This window comes from Haematobia irritans, chromosome 1 (assembly GCF_050003625.1).
Source record: "Haematobia irritans isolate KBUSLIRL chromosome 1, ASM5000362v1, whole genome shotgun sequence".
Classification (NCBI taxonomy): Eukaryota; Metazoa; Arthropoda; class Insecta; order Diptera; family Muscidae; genus Haematobia; species Haematobia irritans.
In genome coordinates this window covers 53,735,974-53,749,367 of record NC_134397.1, presented here as the reverse complement: position 1 = coordinate 53,749,367, position 13,394 = coordinate 53,735,974, and the positions used below count along the sequence as shown (strand labels likewise).

Here is a 13,394-nt window from a genome sequence, read left to right as displayed (position 1 = left end):
TTTAATTAATTAACACTACCATTTAAGATTAAATCAGAATAAGTAAACAACACATTTACTACATTTTATTTCATTTGCTTCCAGCAACAGTACTTAGTCCGCTGATTCCAAAGCTTGTTTTGGATAAACAAGAAATGTATGCTTTTTGTTCATCGCGTATTTCGAATCCCGTACTACAAAAAACCCAATAAAATCACAGATGAGCATTATTGATATCCAACACCGTACCTATATGAGGCTGAACCAAATCCTCAACATTTACTCATCCCGCCTTAAGTAAGTACTATTTTCGTTTTCCGTACCGAAGACCAGCTTATATCATATAAGAGAAGCATTTTGGATCATTTTAGTAACACTCTTTCTTAAAAATTTACTTTTTCCTTAATTGTTGTGGTTGTTATTTAATTTTGCAAAACTCTTGTGGCAAGGGGCATGTTTTAATTGTAATGTATTTAACATTGATAATGAATAAACAATTACTTAATTAATTATTTACTGAGTTCGTTTTTCACGATTGGAAACCAAAATTGAAAGTGCAAATTAGAATAGAGATATGGCTTATCATTGTAAAACCTAACATAACTTGGAGGGTTTGACTTAAGCAGTAAGGCAATGTAAGCTTGAAAATATTGTCGATTTATTTATTTTATTTATCTACAAAGTAATACAAAAGCCCTACGCCCAATTTTTACCTACGAAGCAAGAATTTAATACCGCTTTAATTCAATTTTTCTTCAATCACCCGCGAAACACGAACTTGGTCTTAAATATGGGTATTAAGTTCGAATTTAGCCACTAAAATCAAAAATAAATCTGTAAAAGCGGAATAGTGTTGCAACTTTTGGCAAATTTTATTATAACTTAATGGGAATGATTCAAAGCAACAATTGTAAAAGTTTATTTTCAATTCAAAAAGTTTATTTTTTTTTTAAGGAATTATTAGAAAAGTAGACATGAAAAATGAATGTTTTAGCGCGATAATGCAATAGCGGTCTTAGACCCGGATTCAGTACACACCTTTAGTGAGTTTTACATAAATTTAATTTTTTTTTAATAGCGAACATGGCTATTACCTCATAGAGTACATTTTCACCACCAGCCGTGGTGAGGGGTGACGATGGAGCGCCTTTGAATTTGGATTTGCAGACGCGCAGAAGAAGAAGAAGAAAAACGTCAAAACCATTCGGCTGGTACAGAAAAATTGAGTGAGTTGTGTGAGGAATTAAATTGTTAATAAAAAATAGATTGTTACCAAAAGTAAAAAATGTGTACATTGGGTCCCAAAAAGGACGGGAGTCCTAATATAGAGTTTTTCAATTCTGCTGAATCTCTACAAGGTTTTGAAACAATAAGACAATGGCTTCAGAAAAACTGCAAGAAGGTGAGTATAGTCGACAACAAAAACAAAGTTGGAAAATTTTCACTAAAAGATGCAATGAGCCCAATAAAATGGCGCTGCTACCGTATATTAAAATTGTATTGAAACATTCTTAAATGTTTCTATTATAAATATTTTAGTACTTGGCTGGTAGCAATGAACCAATTACCAAAGAATCTTTGTCCCAACTACTTGTACAATTTTTGCAATATGTAGAAGCAAAGCTGGGTAAAAACTCGCCGGAACCGCCAGCCACCCGTATACCGGTAAGTATCTTGTTGTGGTGTGGTGAACTTGATACCGTTCCCCCACACGAGCTAAGACAAGTGAATATTTATTTTTTTCTTTCTTATTTTCTTTAGATGCGATGCTTTTTGGACTTCAAGCCTGGTGGTGGGCTTTGTGTTATTTTTTCCACAATGTTTCGCTTCCGTGCGGAACAAAGAGGAAAGAAATTCGATTTTTCAGTGGGAAAAAATCCAACCCGTAAGGATCCTAACATTCAACTGTTAATTGATATCGAACAGGCGCTTGTGGAAGCAGATCTATATCGTATACCGTACATTTACATTCGTCCTGAAGTCGATAAGCAGTTGGCAGCCCGTTTGAGGGAAGTTTTAGCCACCCGTCGTGTAGAGATCGTTTCGGATGAAGAGGATGCCACTCATGTCATATACCCCGAAGTGGACCCACATCCCGATGAGTATGCTAGACCAATATTCAAGCGAGGAAGCCATGTAATGATGCATTGGTACTATTTTCCTGAGTCTTACGATACATGGACTCCTAACACTTTAGAACTACCCGATTCTGTGCTTGAGAATCCTGAATCCCCGGCTGAACGTTGGCGAGTGTCTGCTTCTTGGATTGTTGATTTGGAGCAATACAACGAATGGATGGCAGAAGAGGATTATGAAGTTGATGAGATGGGTAAAAAGAAAACGCACAAACTGCGCCTCTCCATAGACGATATCATGTCTGGTGGTGTCGATGAAAAGAAAAAGTCGGCTGCAGCAAAGCAAAAGCGACGACGATCTCCTTCGCCTGGTGGTTCAGCTTCCAAGCCTGGCAAACGAAAACGTTCTCCGGCAGTTTTACACAAAAAGTCACGTAATGACGAGGAAGATGAAGACCTCACACGTGACATGGAAGATCCCCCAGCGGAAACAAATCTCCAAGAGGTAATTAAGACATCATCATTGCAATCGACAGCAAGTCCAGCCCCTGGCAATAAATCACGCGCTGACAATGATATGATTCCAATCAAAGGTAATGCCCTCGTTTTTCTCTTGCTTAACATTTAATTATTATCTCCCTACGATTTATCTTCTAAGGTGGTACATTAACCGATTTGGATGATGAAATGACTGGTGGAAGCGGTACGCAAGCTTTATCTGCTTGTGATGGCGAAAATTCGCAAACTGGCAAGACCAGCGACAACAGTAACACCCAAGAATTTTCTTCGTCCGCTAAAGAGGATATGGAGGATAATGTCACCGAACAAACTCATCACATTATTGTACCTTCATACTCGGCTTGGTTCGACTACAACTCAATCCATGTCATCGAAAAGAGAGCAATGCCAGAGTTCTTTAATTCGAAGAACAAATCCAAAACTCCAGAAATTTATATGGCCTATAGGAATTTTATGATCGACACCTATCGCTTGAACCCCACAGAATATCTTACTAGCACAGCTTGTCGGCGTAATCTCGCTGGTGATGTCTGTGCTATAATGAGAGTGCATGCTTTTCTTGAGCAATGGGGCTTAATTAATTATCAAATTGACGCAGAATTACGTCCAACTCCAATGGGACCACCTCCTACGTCACATTTCCATATACTATCGGATACTCCCTCTGGTATACAGTCATTGAATCCTCAAAAAACAGCACAACCTTCGGCAGCTAAGACCCTTTTAGACTTGGATAAGAAACCATCGGGTGGTGCAGCAGCAACGAAAGAAATCAAAGAGGATTCTTTGGACAAAGCTCCTCCGGTTGCTATCAAAACCGAACCCGTGGAGAATGGATCATCTACTGCCTCAGGTCAATTCGGCTTGAAGTTAGATCAATATGCTAAGAAACCAGCTGCGATGAAAAATCGAACTGCTGCTAGTTTGTCTCGCGAGTGGACGGATCAGGAGACGTTATTATTGCTCGAAGGTCTAGAGTTGCACAAAGACGATTGGAATAAAGTTTGCGAACACGTCGGTACACGTACACAAGATGAATGTATATTACATTTTCTACGATTACCCATTGAAGATCCATATTTGGAAGATGATGGTGGTTTCCTAGGTCCATTAGGGTGCCAACCGATTCCATTCAGTAAATCGGGTAATCCTATTATGTCGACTGTAGCATTTTTAGCTTCGGTGGTTGACCCCCGTGTGGCAGCAGCAGCAGCTAAGGCAGCAATGGAGGAATTCGCTGCCATAAAAGATGAGGTTCCAGCGACAATTATGGATAACCATATGAAAAATGTCGAGAAGGCCTCAGCAGGGGGCAAGTTTGATCCATCATTTGGACTGGCAAATAGTGGCATTGCTGGGACCGGAGCAGACAAAGAAGATGAGGATCCCAATACTGCGGTAGTGCCTGTTGCTGTATCATCTGCCGATGAAGAAATGAAGGATATTTCCAAGAAGGATGGTATGCTTTAACGAAATTACCCAAAACCCTTAAAAATTTCATATTTTTATATATTTATGTTCCCCTATTTTGTTTGTCCTATCCCTAATATGCTTTTCTCATTTTTCATTAATTTTTTGTTGCTATCCCCATTGCTGATATTATTATTTTATTCCTGCATGCAGAAAAAGATCCTACCAAATCCACAGAAGAGACGAGTAAAGACAAAGATAAAAAAGATGATAATGAAAAAGAAAAAGACAAAACTGAGAATGATACCGATAAAAAAGAAGATAGTAATATAAAATGACAACCATTTCTTATCTAGGCATTTTTAAATAATCTCTTGTTTTTACCGAACTAGATTTAACTGGCGGCGAACTCAAGGATATAAAATCAGAAGACACCGCAGGAGAATCCTCATCTGCCGACGGCTCTACAGCCAAGGAGGGTGACAGTAGCAAACAAGTTTTCAACGAGACGAACGTCCAAACAGCAGCTGCAGCTGCTTTAGCTTCGGCTGCAGTCAAGGCAAAACATTTAGCTGCTTTAGAAGAACGGAAAATAAAATCTCTTGTTGCTCTTTTGGTTGAGACTCAAATGAAAAAATTAGAAATTAAATTGCGTCATTTTGAAGAGCTTGAGACTACTATGGAGCGAGAACGTGAAGGATTAGAATATCAACGCCAACAATTAATAACTGAACGCCAACAATTCCACCTGGAGCAATTAAAAGCTGCAGAATTTAGGGCAAGACAACAGGCACACCATCGTCTCCAACAAGAACAGCAGTGGCAGGGTGGTGCGGCCCCACCTAATGCTGCTGCCGGAACTGCACCCGGTGGACCAGGAACGAATACCCCTGCTCAAAGTGTGCCTGGAGCAACTGCAACCTCTAAACCAATGGGTAAATTGATATTTCAGTTATATCTATAATCTCCACATTATGAATTTCTTTCATTTAATAGAAGCATCAACTGCAACAGCTACACCATCGTCAGTACCACCAACAACAGGTATTTCGGAAACTCAAGGGGTAACAGCCAAAACCACGCCAATGGGTAAATAAAGATTTTAGTTTTACAAATACTATTCACCATCTTATTTAATTCAATAGACACCACAGCACCTACATCAACTCCACCAACATCAGTTCCCCCTGCTGGAGCAATTTCGGAAACGCAAAGTGCCACAACGAATACGGGTCAGCCTCCTGCTGCAGCAAATCCTCCAACTGCTGCATCTATACCCCCAAACGCTAGTGGACCTCCATTGGCAACACCAAACATTCCACCAACAACAGTGGGTCCAGCATCAGCTGGAGTAATACCGCCAGCTTAAATAAATCGAATTTCTTAAAAGAAAAATCCCAATTTTCTCCGCTACCTATTTAAGTATTTAGATTTTAATTTTAGATGTCCTAGAATTCCCTTCGGATTTGTATAAAATTTATTTTATGTCCCGATTTTTACGCATTATCTAAGTTTTTCTCCAATCGTAAGGTACTAGAATAACATTTGTCAGTTGTGAAAGACAGCAAGGCGAGTTCAGTTCAAAACGCAGAAGGCTTTGGTGAATAATACATTTATCTCGACAATGATAGATATCATTAGCGATATTACGTGGTATATATCGAGCATCATTTTCATAACATTCTTCTTAAATAAACGTATTCATCTAATTATACGTAAGTAAACAATGGTTATGGTATTTTATTACAAGAAGACTACAAATGTACATAAAGGAAACGAACTAGGGATTGAAAAATGGTATCAAGAAATAAAAAGAAAAAAAATCGTTAAGGAATTGGGAGGACAATTTAAATTTTTTCAAAGCATTGCCAAGTAACATGGGGAAATTGAATCTAATAATTAAAACATCTTCAACAAATGGTCGGTATTATTTAACAAATGGTCGGTATTATTTACAACAAATGGTCGGTATTATTTACAATGGAAAGCTAAATTAATGAAGCAAAAATAAATTGGCTGATATGTTACTATCACTTTCCTGTGCGCCCACCACTTTCCTACCAATAGCATAATCGTTTTCCGGTTACATAAAGCCCAAAACGGTCTACAAAAGATATCTACATTGTTTCTTGTTTTGATGCAGTCGCCATATTCCACGATTTTACATCTTTGGCGTCTAGAAATAGCTATGATTTTACCTCGAATTTAAAATTCGCCGCTATATAGACCGATTTTACTTTTCAGTTTTACTAAAATTTGCATCAAAGAGGTACAATTTATACTTGTTTTTTTACTAATTTATTCTAGATTTTAGCGGCTAAAGGTGAGTATTAAGTTCGAGTTTAGCCGCTAAAGTGAAAACTAAATCAGTAAAAAAGGCACAAAATTATACATATTTGTTGCAAATTTTATTATAACTAGTAGCCCAAAGCAAATTTTCACAAAGTTTGTATTCCTTAAAATGGATTGTTAAAGAAAAGTAATCGTGAAAAAATCATGTTTTTAGCGGCTAAACTCCAACTTAATACCCACCTTTACTTTTCTTTAATAATCCATTTTAAGGAATACAAACTTTGTGAAAATTTGCTTTGGGCTTTTCCCCATCAAGTTATAATAAAATTTGCAACAAATATGTATAATTTCATGCATTTTTCTTACTATTTAGTTTTCACTTTAGCAATTTTAGCGGCTAAACTCGAACTTAATACTCACCTTAAGTTGAAATATTTTTCAGATATGCGTGACATCTGTAGCCTGGAGTTACTTTTGGTCCATCCATTTTCATTCAATTTCAATGTTTAGTTATGACCAAGAAAGTATATTTTTGGTTTAAGCAAACGCCTTTGCACAAATGTTTAATGTAAAACAAGAAATAATTACAAATAAAAGCTTACAAACTGGACGTGTTGGCTCCAAGTAAGATTCGGTACAAAAAATTCTTTATATAGGTTTACAGGATATATAAATATAAAATACATAAAAAGAAATCGGGGGTCTTTGCTTTACCTTTTAAGAAATCAAATTGTTTTGAACTTTTATTAGTAAAAATGTGGCTATTTGAGGTTATGTAGAACCCTTTTAAATTGACATACCTTGTTTTAATTTCACTTTAAATACTCCCCACATCAAACATAAATCTTCTGCACAAAACTCGAATAAAATCTTAAGGCATTTAAGCCATTTTCACAATCATTAATCACTAAAAATACCTTAAAAAATGGCGTTCGTGAAATTATTAACTAATTTGTTAAATTGCCAATATTTTTTCTGTGTGGAATAAAATGAATTTTCTATAGTCTGGCTACTATGAGTAGTAGAACACATGTTTTAAGTAGCGGGATCAAAGTCATTGGTACTCGTTTGTTTGATAAGAGCTATTCTATTGCGAGCGGTATTGAGGAACAAATCTCTTAACTATCGGAAAAATGTCGACTGTAGGGCAAGTAAGTTTCATGATGATGTGTTTATAATTTTAGATCGTATCATATCACAAATGACTTATAAATCTTGTTTAGGTAATTAAATGCAAAGCAGCTGTAGCTTGGGAAGCAAAAAAACCTTTAGCAATTGAAGAAATTGAAGTTGCTCCACCCAAAGCTCATGAAGTACGCATTAAAATTACAGCAACCGGTGTTTGCCACACAGATGCTTACACACTGGGAGGCTTTGATCCAGAGGGCATATTTCCGGTAGTACTCGGACATGAAGGCGCTGGTATCGTTGAGAGTGTCGGAGAAGGTGTTACCAAATTTAAGCCGGGCGATCATGTTATTCCCACGTACATTCCCCAATGTGATGAATGCAAGTTTTGCAAATCGGGAAAAACTAATTTATGCCAAAAGATTCGTGTTACACAGGGTCAAGGTGTAATGCCCGATGGAACTTCACGATTCACGTGCAAAGGTCAAAAGTTATATCATTTCATGGGAACTTCAACATTCTCCGAATATACTGTAGTTGCTGACATCTCTTTGGCTAAGGTAAAATGATAACAAGGTAGAGATAGAGAATATGGCAATGAATATTAAAAGATGTCTTTTAATTGCAACAGATCAATGAGAAAGCCCCATTGGATAAAGTATGTTTGCTGGGTTGTGGTATACCGACTGGATATGGTGCCGCTCTTAACACAGCTAAGGTAAAACTTTCATTACCGTCATGAAAGTTAAAAAAAGAAAAAAAACAGAAATAAATTCATCCAAATTCTTCCAGGTTCAACCCGGTTCAACTTGTGCTATTTGGGGCTTGGGTGCTGTTGGTTTAGCCACTGCTCTGGGATGTAAGAAGGCTGGTGCCTCGAAAATTTATGGCATTGATATTAATCCATCCAAATTTGAATTGGCCAAGAAGTTTGGCGTTACAGATTTTATTAATCCCAAAGATGTTGAAGACAAAGGCCCCATTCAAAACTATCTTATAGATTTAATGGATGGTGGATTCGACTACACTTTTGAGTGCATAGGCAATGTAAACACAATGCGTGCCGCTTTAGAATCTACCCACAAGGGATGGGGAACTTCAGTAATTATAGGCGTTGCTGCTGCTGGCCAAGAAATTTCCACCAGACCTTTCCAATTAGTTGTTGGACGTACCTGGAAAGGAACTGCTTTTGGGGGTTGGAAAAGTGGCAGTGATGTACCCAAATTGGTTGATGAGTATATGCGTAAAGAGCTAATGATTGATGAGTTTGTAACTCATACAATGGGCTTGGATAAAATCAATGAAGCTTTCGATTTAATGCATGAGGGCAAAAGTTTGCGTAGTGTTGTCAATTTCTGAATAATGAATCTGTATGTTATACGTCCACATCATTTATATACATACGCATACTAATGTAAAAAAAAGTCCATTAAAATATATGTTTTTATACAATAAAACCCCTGAGGTTTTGTCCACAGCATATAATTTCTTATCTCTTCACTTGGGATCAGAACAATTCATAAATAATTGCGTTATTGTGATTGGAGTAAGACAAATATTAATCTTAATAGTCATATATTAGGCTTTGTAAATATCTATCTTGCATATTAATCAAAATTTAAATTTTTACAAAAATTCCAAAACGAAAATGTAGCGAAATATTTTTTTCGGTTACCTAGAGATCCGAATTTTATGAAGATTGTCTAACCACTATAGGAGAAATAGTGCAATACTTGAAAGGGTGTCCCATGTTTCAAAAACCGCTGACTACACCTGGCGAAACACTTCTTTGTCATATAACATTAAACTCTAGTTCCTTGTTGAGTGGAGATGGAACCTGTACTTAGGAGAAGGAATATTTGTTCTTAATAACATCACATATTATCTTCCGGTGCTCCTAATTGATACATATGCCCTATCTCTACACAGACACAATGTATCGCTTCAATTAATGAGTGCACTGATAATCACCGCGGAATACAGACTGGTGAAAATCTTCTTGAGGGACTCCGGAGTCGACTCGGGGTAATATAACTAAATCTCATTTTAATACCTTTTAATACCACTAATTTGTAGTTGTGAGGTGACATTTCTGAGGGCTTCAAAGCTTCTCTAAGTGGTTTCACTGGAATGTGGAACGCCGTTCGGACTCGGCTATAAAAAGGAGGTCCCTTGTCATTGAGCTTAACATGGAATCGGGCAGCACTCAGTGATAAGAGAGAAGTTCACCACTGTGGTATCACAATGGACTGAATAGTCTAAGTGAGCCTGATACATCGGGCTGCCACATAACCTAACCTAACCTAGTTGTGGGGGGTTGCATCGATATAAATTATCGTATTTATCTATGTATGCAAAAAAGATATAAATTTCACATTTGATGCCAATTGATCCCTACATATCAAATTTAAGGAATGTGGGTCCTATGTTTAATAAATTAAATTATGATAAAATACCCATCACAATATGAGCAGATACCAACAGTCTTCAGTATATGTATTTATAAACAAGTAAAGAAAATTCAAAGTCGGAAAGTGCTCATTGTATCCTTCAACACATTGTGGGCCAAAATTATTGATACCATCTCAAATCCTTGAAATTTGTTGCGAGCTATATAAAGGTTTATATTCCCATATGCATGAATTTGATTCTGCATCGATTTGACAAAATTGTTTACACTTCTACAAAATCTATGCATTCAAAATTTAAATCTAACGTTATGGAACGAAACACAATTTTAGTGAAAAACAATTAAGGAAAGTTTGAGGTCTTCCCCGCCCGACTATAATATGCCCTGCACCACTTTGTATTTAGATCTACCTTTCGATACCATCTCAAATTCTCCAAATTGTTGAGTGTGTTATATAAAGGTTTATGGTCCCATAAACTAATATTTAAAACCACAATAAAAATTTTCTATAGAAATAAATTTTTGCAAAATTATATAGAAATAAAATTTTGACAATTTTTTTATAGAAATAAAATTTTGACAAATTTTTTATAGAAATAAAATTTTGACAAAATTTCCTAAAGGAATAAAATTTTGACAAAATTATCTATAGAAATAAAATTTTGACAAAAAAAAATTTGAAAAAAATAAAATCGACTAAATCGATTAAACTGGATCGATTCAGTCCATCTGCTAGTCCAACATTCTAGGAAACATAAAATAATCTCCATAATTGAAAGTTGTGTTTCATTTACAGTCATACCGTACATTGATCGAGTGAATAATACAATGCAATCTAATTTGCGTAATAACTTGTTTAGTTACCAAAATGTGAAGTGTTTTAAAAAATTTAGTTTAGCCGGAGTCGAGCAAAATTTTTACGACTCCGACTCCAGCAAAATCTTCAGACTCCGACTCCACAGCCCTGGTATAAACCACAAGCTCTTACCATATATACCCTATATCTCGCTGTCTAAGGACTATAAACCCCCCAAGTATATTTATTTTCTGGCAATATTCTGATGATACATACAAATCGAAGTGACTATAACAACAATCACCACCATCCTTAGTAATCTCCAGAGTTAGCTACTTATCCCAGGATCAGCAAGGTTAGTAGGACATAAGCTCATATGTGAGCACCCTGATGTTGCTGAATCCCACTTGTAGAATGCAGCCATAATCAAAATATTATTTTGTATGGGTGGTAGTCCTATGGCACCGATATGTGTTTGAAAATTGTTTGATATTGCAAGAAATTTATAGCCGAAGAGGGCTATTTATAACTACATTCCAAAAATATCAGCCTATAAAAAGAAGTAAAATTAATTTATAAATAAGCCAAATTTCATTTCGTATTACAATTGTGTAACAAAACTTCGGATCCACTTAATAGCTATCTTATTTGCTAAAAATAGTAAAAAAAAAATATAAATTTACAAAAAAATGGCTACAATAAGTCTTCTTTTTACAAAGTTAGAGACAGAGGCGAGAATTTTAAAATTTTGACGCCTTTTCCTCTATACGTTTTCTTTGACGAAGCTGTTGCTTTCCACCACTAATGTCATCGATTACTTCGGAATCATCTTTGGACTTCTCATCATTGAGAAAACTTAAATCTTCATCATCCTGTAAACTACTCGATGAATATTTACGAGTACGTGAAGCGGCGGCTAGGCTAGCAGATTGTTGAACTTTCTGTGTAAGCTGGTCATATTTCTTTTGCAAGTTTAATATCCATGATGCATTTGACCAATGATACCAGCTTAGTAGAAATACAACCAAAATGAAAAACAAATTTGTGCTAATGGCCACTAGGGCGGACATCAAAGGCCAGTTGTGCATAATATAACGTAGACCTAAAATTTAAAAAAAATGCATTTTTGGGATATTGTAAAACTCTTTCATATTGTTTAGACTTACCCGTAAAATCTGCAACAATATGTAAAGAAACAGTGTAGAATTGGATTTTCTGTGATTGTAATTCAACATAGACATCGGTAATGGGATGATGTTTTTGTTCAAAGAAATTCGAAAATATTTCCACCGATACTCTTTGGAATTCTTCTCTCAACCCCACGACATAGAGGGGACTTAGAGCCCATGTAGTTATGGTTCGAATTAAGGGAGAACGATAACGCATCATTGCCGAGCGACAGGAATGCCCCCTCAACATGGAATCAACATCTCTCATTTCTCCACATACCATAAACATGCCCAGATCTAAATTCTGAGGAGACTCTGGCATGTCGATCTGAACAATTACACGATATGCCTGACCTACCATTAGCAGTTGTTGTTTTTTTGTCAATGAGACATGTGCGTGAGGGAATGTACATGGAGCACTTGTATCAAGGCATGTTCTGTAAAAAAAAAACTTGATTACTATTTAAGATCCCCTGATCAATGCAAATACCAACTTGAATTGCATATGTACTGGTCTTGTATGTGAAATAGCCGGCATATACAAATAATGGAACATTGCATACATAAAGACAGCCGCCCATATTATCAGCGCAACAACAAAAGCTACCAGTCCAATTCTTAAAACTAATTCTCGCATCGAATCAACCTGTTTATCGGCCTTTTCCTTAAAACGACCGAGAATATTTTTGGAAGAGCTGACGATGGGACGTATTAAAAAGCGTCTCCATAGACCCAAGGGATCACAGGAAAACACGATCAACCGTAGAAGAATATTCATCTCGAATAGTGGACGGGTCACTCACTAATTCACAAAAAAACTGCTGCAACTGGGTGTTGGCGGCGGGACTGCTATGAATTATGTGCGAAGAATTTTGGTCTTATCAGTGCACACGATTAAATTTGTTGCTTTCTATATAATCATAAACTTAATAATGACCATGTCTCGGTGTTAAATTTAGTTAGTTACGCTTGCACATGCTATCATGCTAAGATAAATCATAGTCAATGTGTGTCCCCACGAGAGGGTGAACCTTGAACCCAACCCTTTCTGCTTTAATATTTATCTATGATCACTGATATTACAAGTCAATGACTAAAAACTGGTATTAGAGGGGGTCGTATTTCAAATCAACAATTAGATTACCCCCAGTGCATGTCATGCTAAAATTCTACATAAATATCTATAAGGTTTTCTGGAATGAAATCTTGGAATCAAGGCATATTTTAAGGAACAAGAAGGTTACTCTAATTATGGGTCTCACCACCAAGTTGAAAACAATGGTAGACTATATCTAAATTTATTCTAAATATCGCCTACGTTTGCGAAAAATGCACATGCCACTGATCTCACCAAAATCCAGGAAAACTCTTTTCGTTTTTCTATAGCGGTTAGTCTACGAGTTTTCTTGAAAAAAGAAAAAACAGATCAGTTTGAAATAATTTTTCTTCATTATGGCTTGGATAAAGATTGAATTCAACACTCTTTCAATTAATTTTATGTCAATTCAAACATTTTTCAAATCTTTGTATCACAGATGGTGTGAAACGGCGTAGCCAATCAAAACAACGCCTTTCGACATCGAGCTCTGTTTTCGACAAAACAAAAAGGAAATTTT

General features: G+C 36.3%; 3 protein-coding genes across 4 annotated transcripts; 2 read left to right on the top strand and 1 right to left on the bottom strand.

Moving 5' to 3' along the window:
* Positions 1–1,166: 1,166 nt before the first annotated feature.
* On the top strand, positions 1,167–5,710 carry mor (SWI/SNF- related protein mor). Of its 2 annotated transcripts, XM_075290344.1 has the most exons (8): positions 1,168–1,381; positions 1,519–1,644; positions 1,741–2,647; positions 2,713–4,032; positions 4,197–4,307; positions 4,376–4,918; positions 4,980–5,072; positions 5,129–5,710. In XM_075290344.1, exons 1-8 carry the CDS (start codon positions 1,265–1,267, stop codon positions 5,350–5,352), a joined length of 3,441 nt encoding a protein of 1,146 aa, XP_075146459.1. In that variant the 5' UTR covers positions 1,168–1,264; the 3' UTR covers positions 5,353–5,710. The 2 variants fall into 2 exon arrangements, with proteins under 2 accessions (XP_075146460.1, XP_075146459.1); XM_075290345.1 differs by lacking the exon at positions 4,197–4,307 and having other exon boundaries at positions 1,167–1,381.
* Positions 5,711–7,277: 1,567 nt separating this feature from the next.
* Fdh (alcohol dehydrogenase class-3 Fdh) lies at positions 7,278–8,888 on the top strand. The gene is made up of 4 exons (XM_075290346.1): positions 7,278–7,426; positions 7,499–7,963; positions 8,035–8,121; positions 8,196–8,888. Exons 1-4 carry the CDS (start codon positions 7,409–7,411, stop codon positions 8,760–8,762), a joined length of 1,137 nt encoding a protein of 378 aa, XP_075146461.1. The 5' UTR covers positions 7,278–7,408; the 3' UTR covers positions 8,763–8,888.
* A 2,289-nt stretch (positions 8,889–11,177) lies between these two features.
* Seipin (lipid droplet biogenesis associated protein seipin) lies at positions 11,178–12,923 on the bottom strand. Its single transcript, XM_075290342.1, has 3 exons — positions 12,273–12,923; positions 11,776–12,215; positions 11,178–11,711 (listed from the first exon to the last, which is right to left on the bottom strand). The coding sequence occupies exons 1-3, from the start codon at positions 12,554–12,556 to the stop codon at positions 11,350–11,352; spliced, it is 1,086 nt and encodes a 361-aa protein (XP_075146457.1). The 5' UTR covers positions 12,557–12,923; the 3' UTR covers positions 11,178–11,349.
* Positions 12,924–13,394: the final 471 nt, after the last annotated feature.

Coding starts and splice junctions, on each gene's coding strand:
- Seipin (XM_075290342.1), bottom strand. CDS start 12,556: ATGAATATTCTTCTACGGTTGATCGTGTTTTCCTGTGATCCCTTGGGT. Junction 12,216..12,272: donor CCAGTACATATGCAATTCAA/GTTGGTATTTGC, acceptor TTTTTTTTACAG/AACATGCCTTGATACAAGTG. Junction 11,712..11,775: donor TATTGTTGCAGATTTTACGG/GTAAGTCTAAAC, acceptor TTTAAATTTTAG/GTCTACGTTATATTATGCAC.
- mor (XM_075290344.1), top strand. CDS start 1,265: ATGTGTACATTGGGTCCCAAAAAGGACGGGAGTCCTAATATAGAGTTT. Junction 2,648..2,712: donor TGATATGATTCCAATCAAAG/GTAATGCCCTCG, acceptor TTATCTTCTAAG/GTGGTACATTAACCGATTTG. Junction 4,919..4,979: donor TGCAACCTCTAAACCAATGG/GTAAATTGATAT, acceptor TTCATTTAATAG/AAGCATCAACTGCAACAGCT.
- Fdh (XM_075290346.1), top strand. Junction 7,964..8,034: donor CTGACATCTCTTTGGCTAAG/GTAAAATGATAA, acceptor TAATTGCAACAG/ATCAATGAGAAAGCCCCATT. Junction 8,122..8,195: donor CCGCTCTTAACACAGCTAAG/GTAAAACTTTCA, acceptor AAATTCTTCCAG/GTTCAACCCGGTTCAACTTG.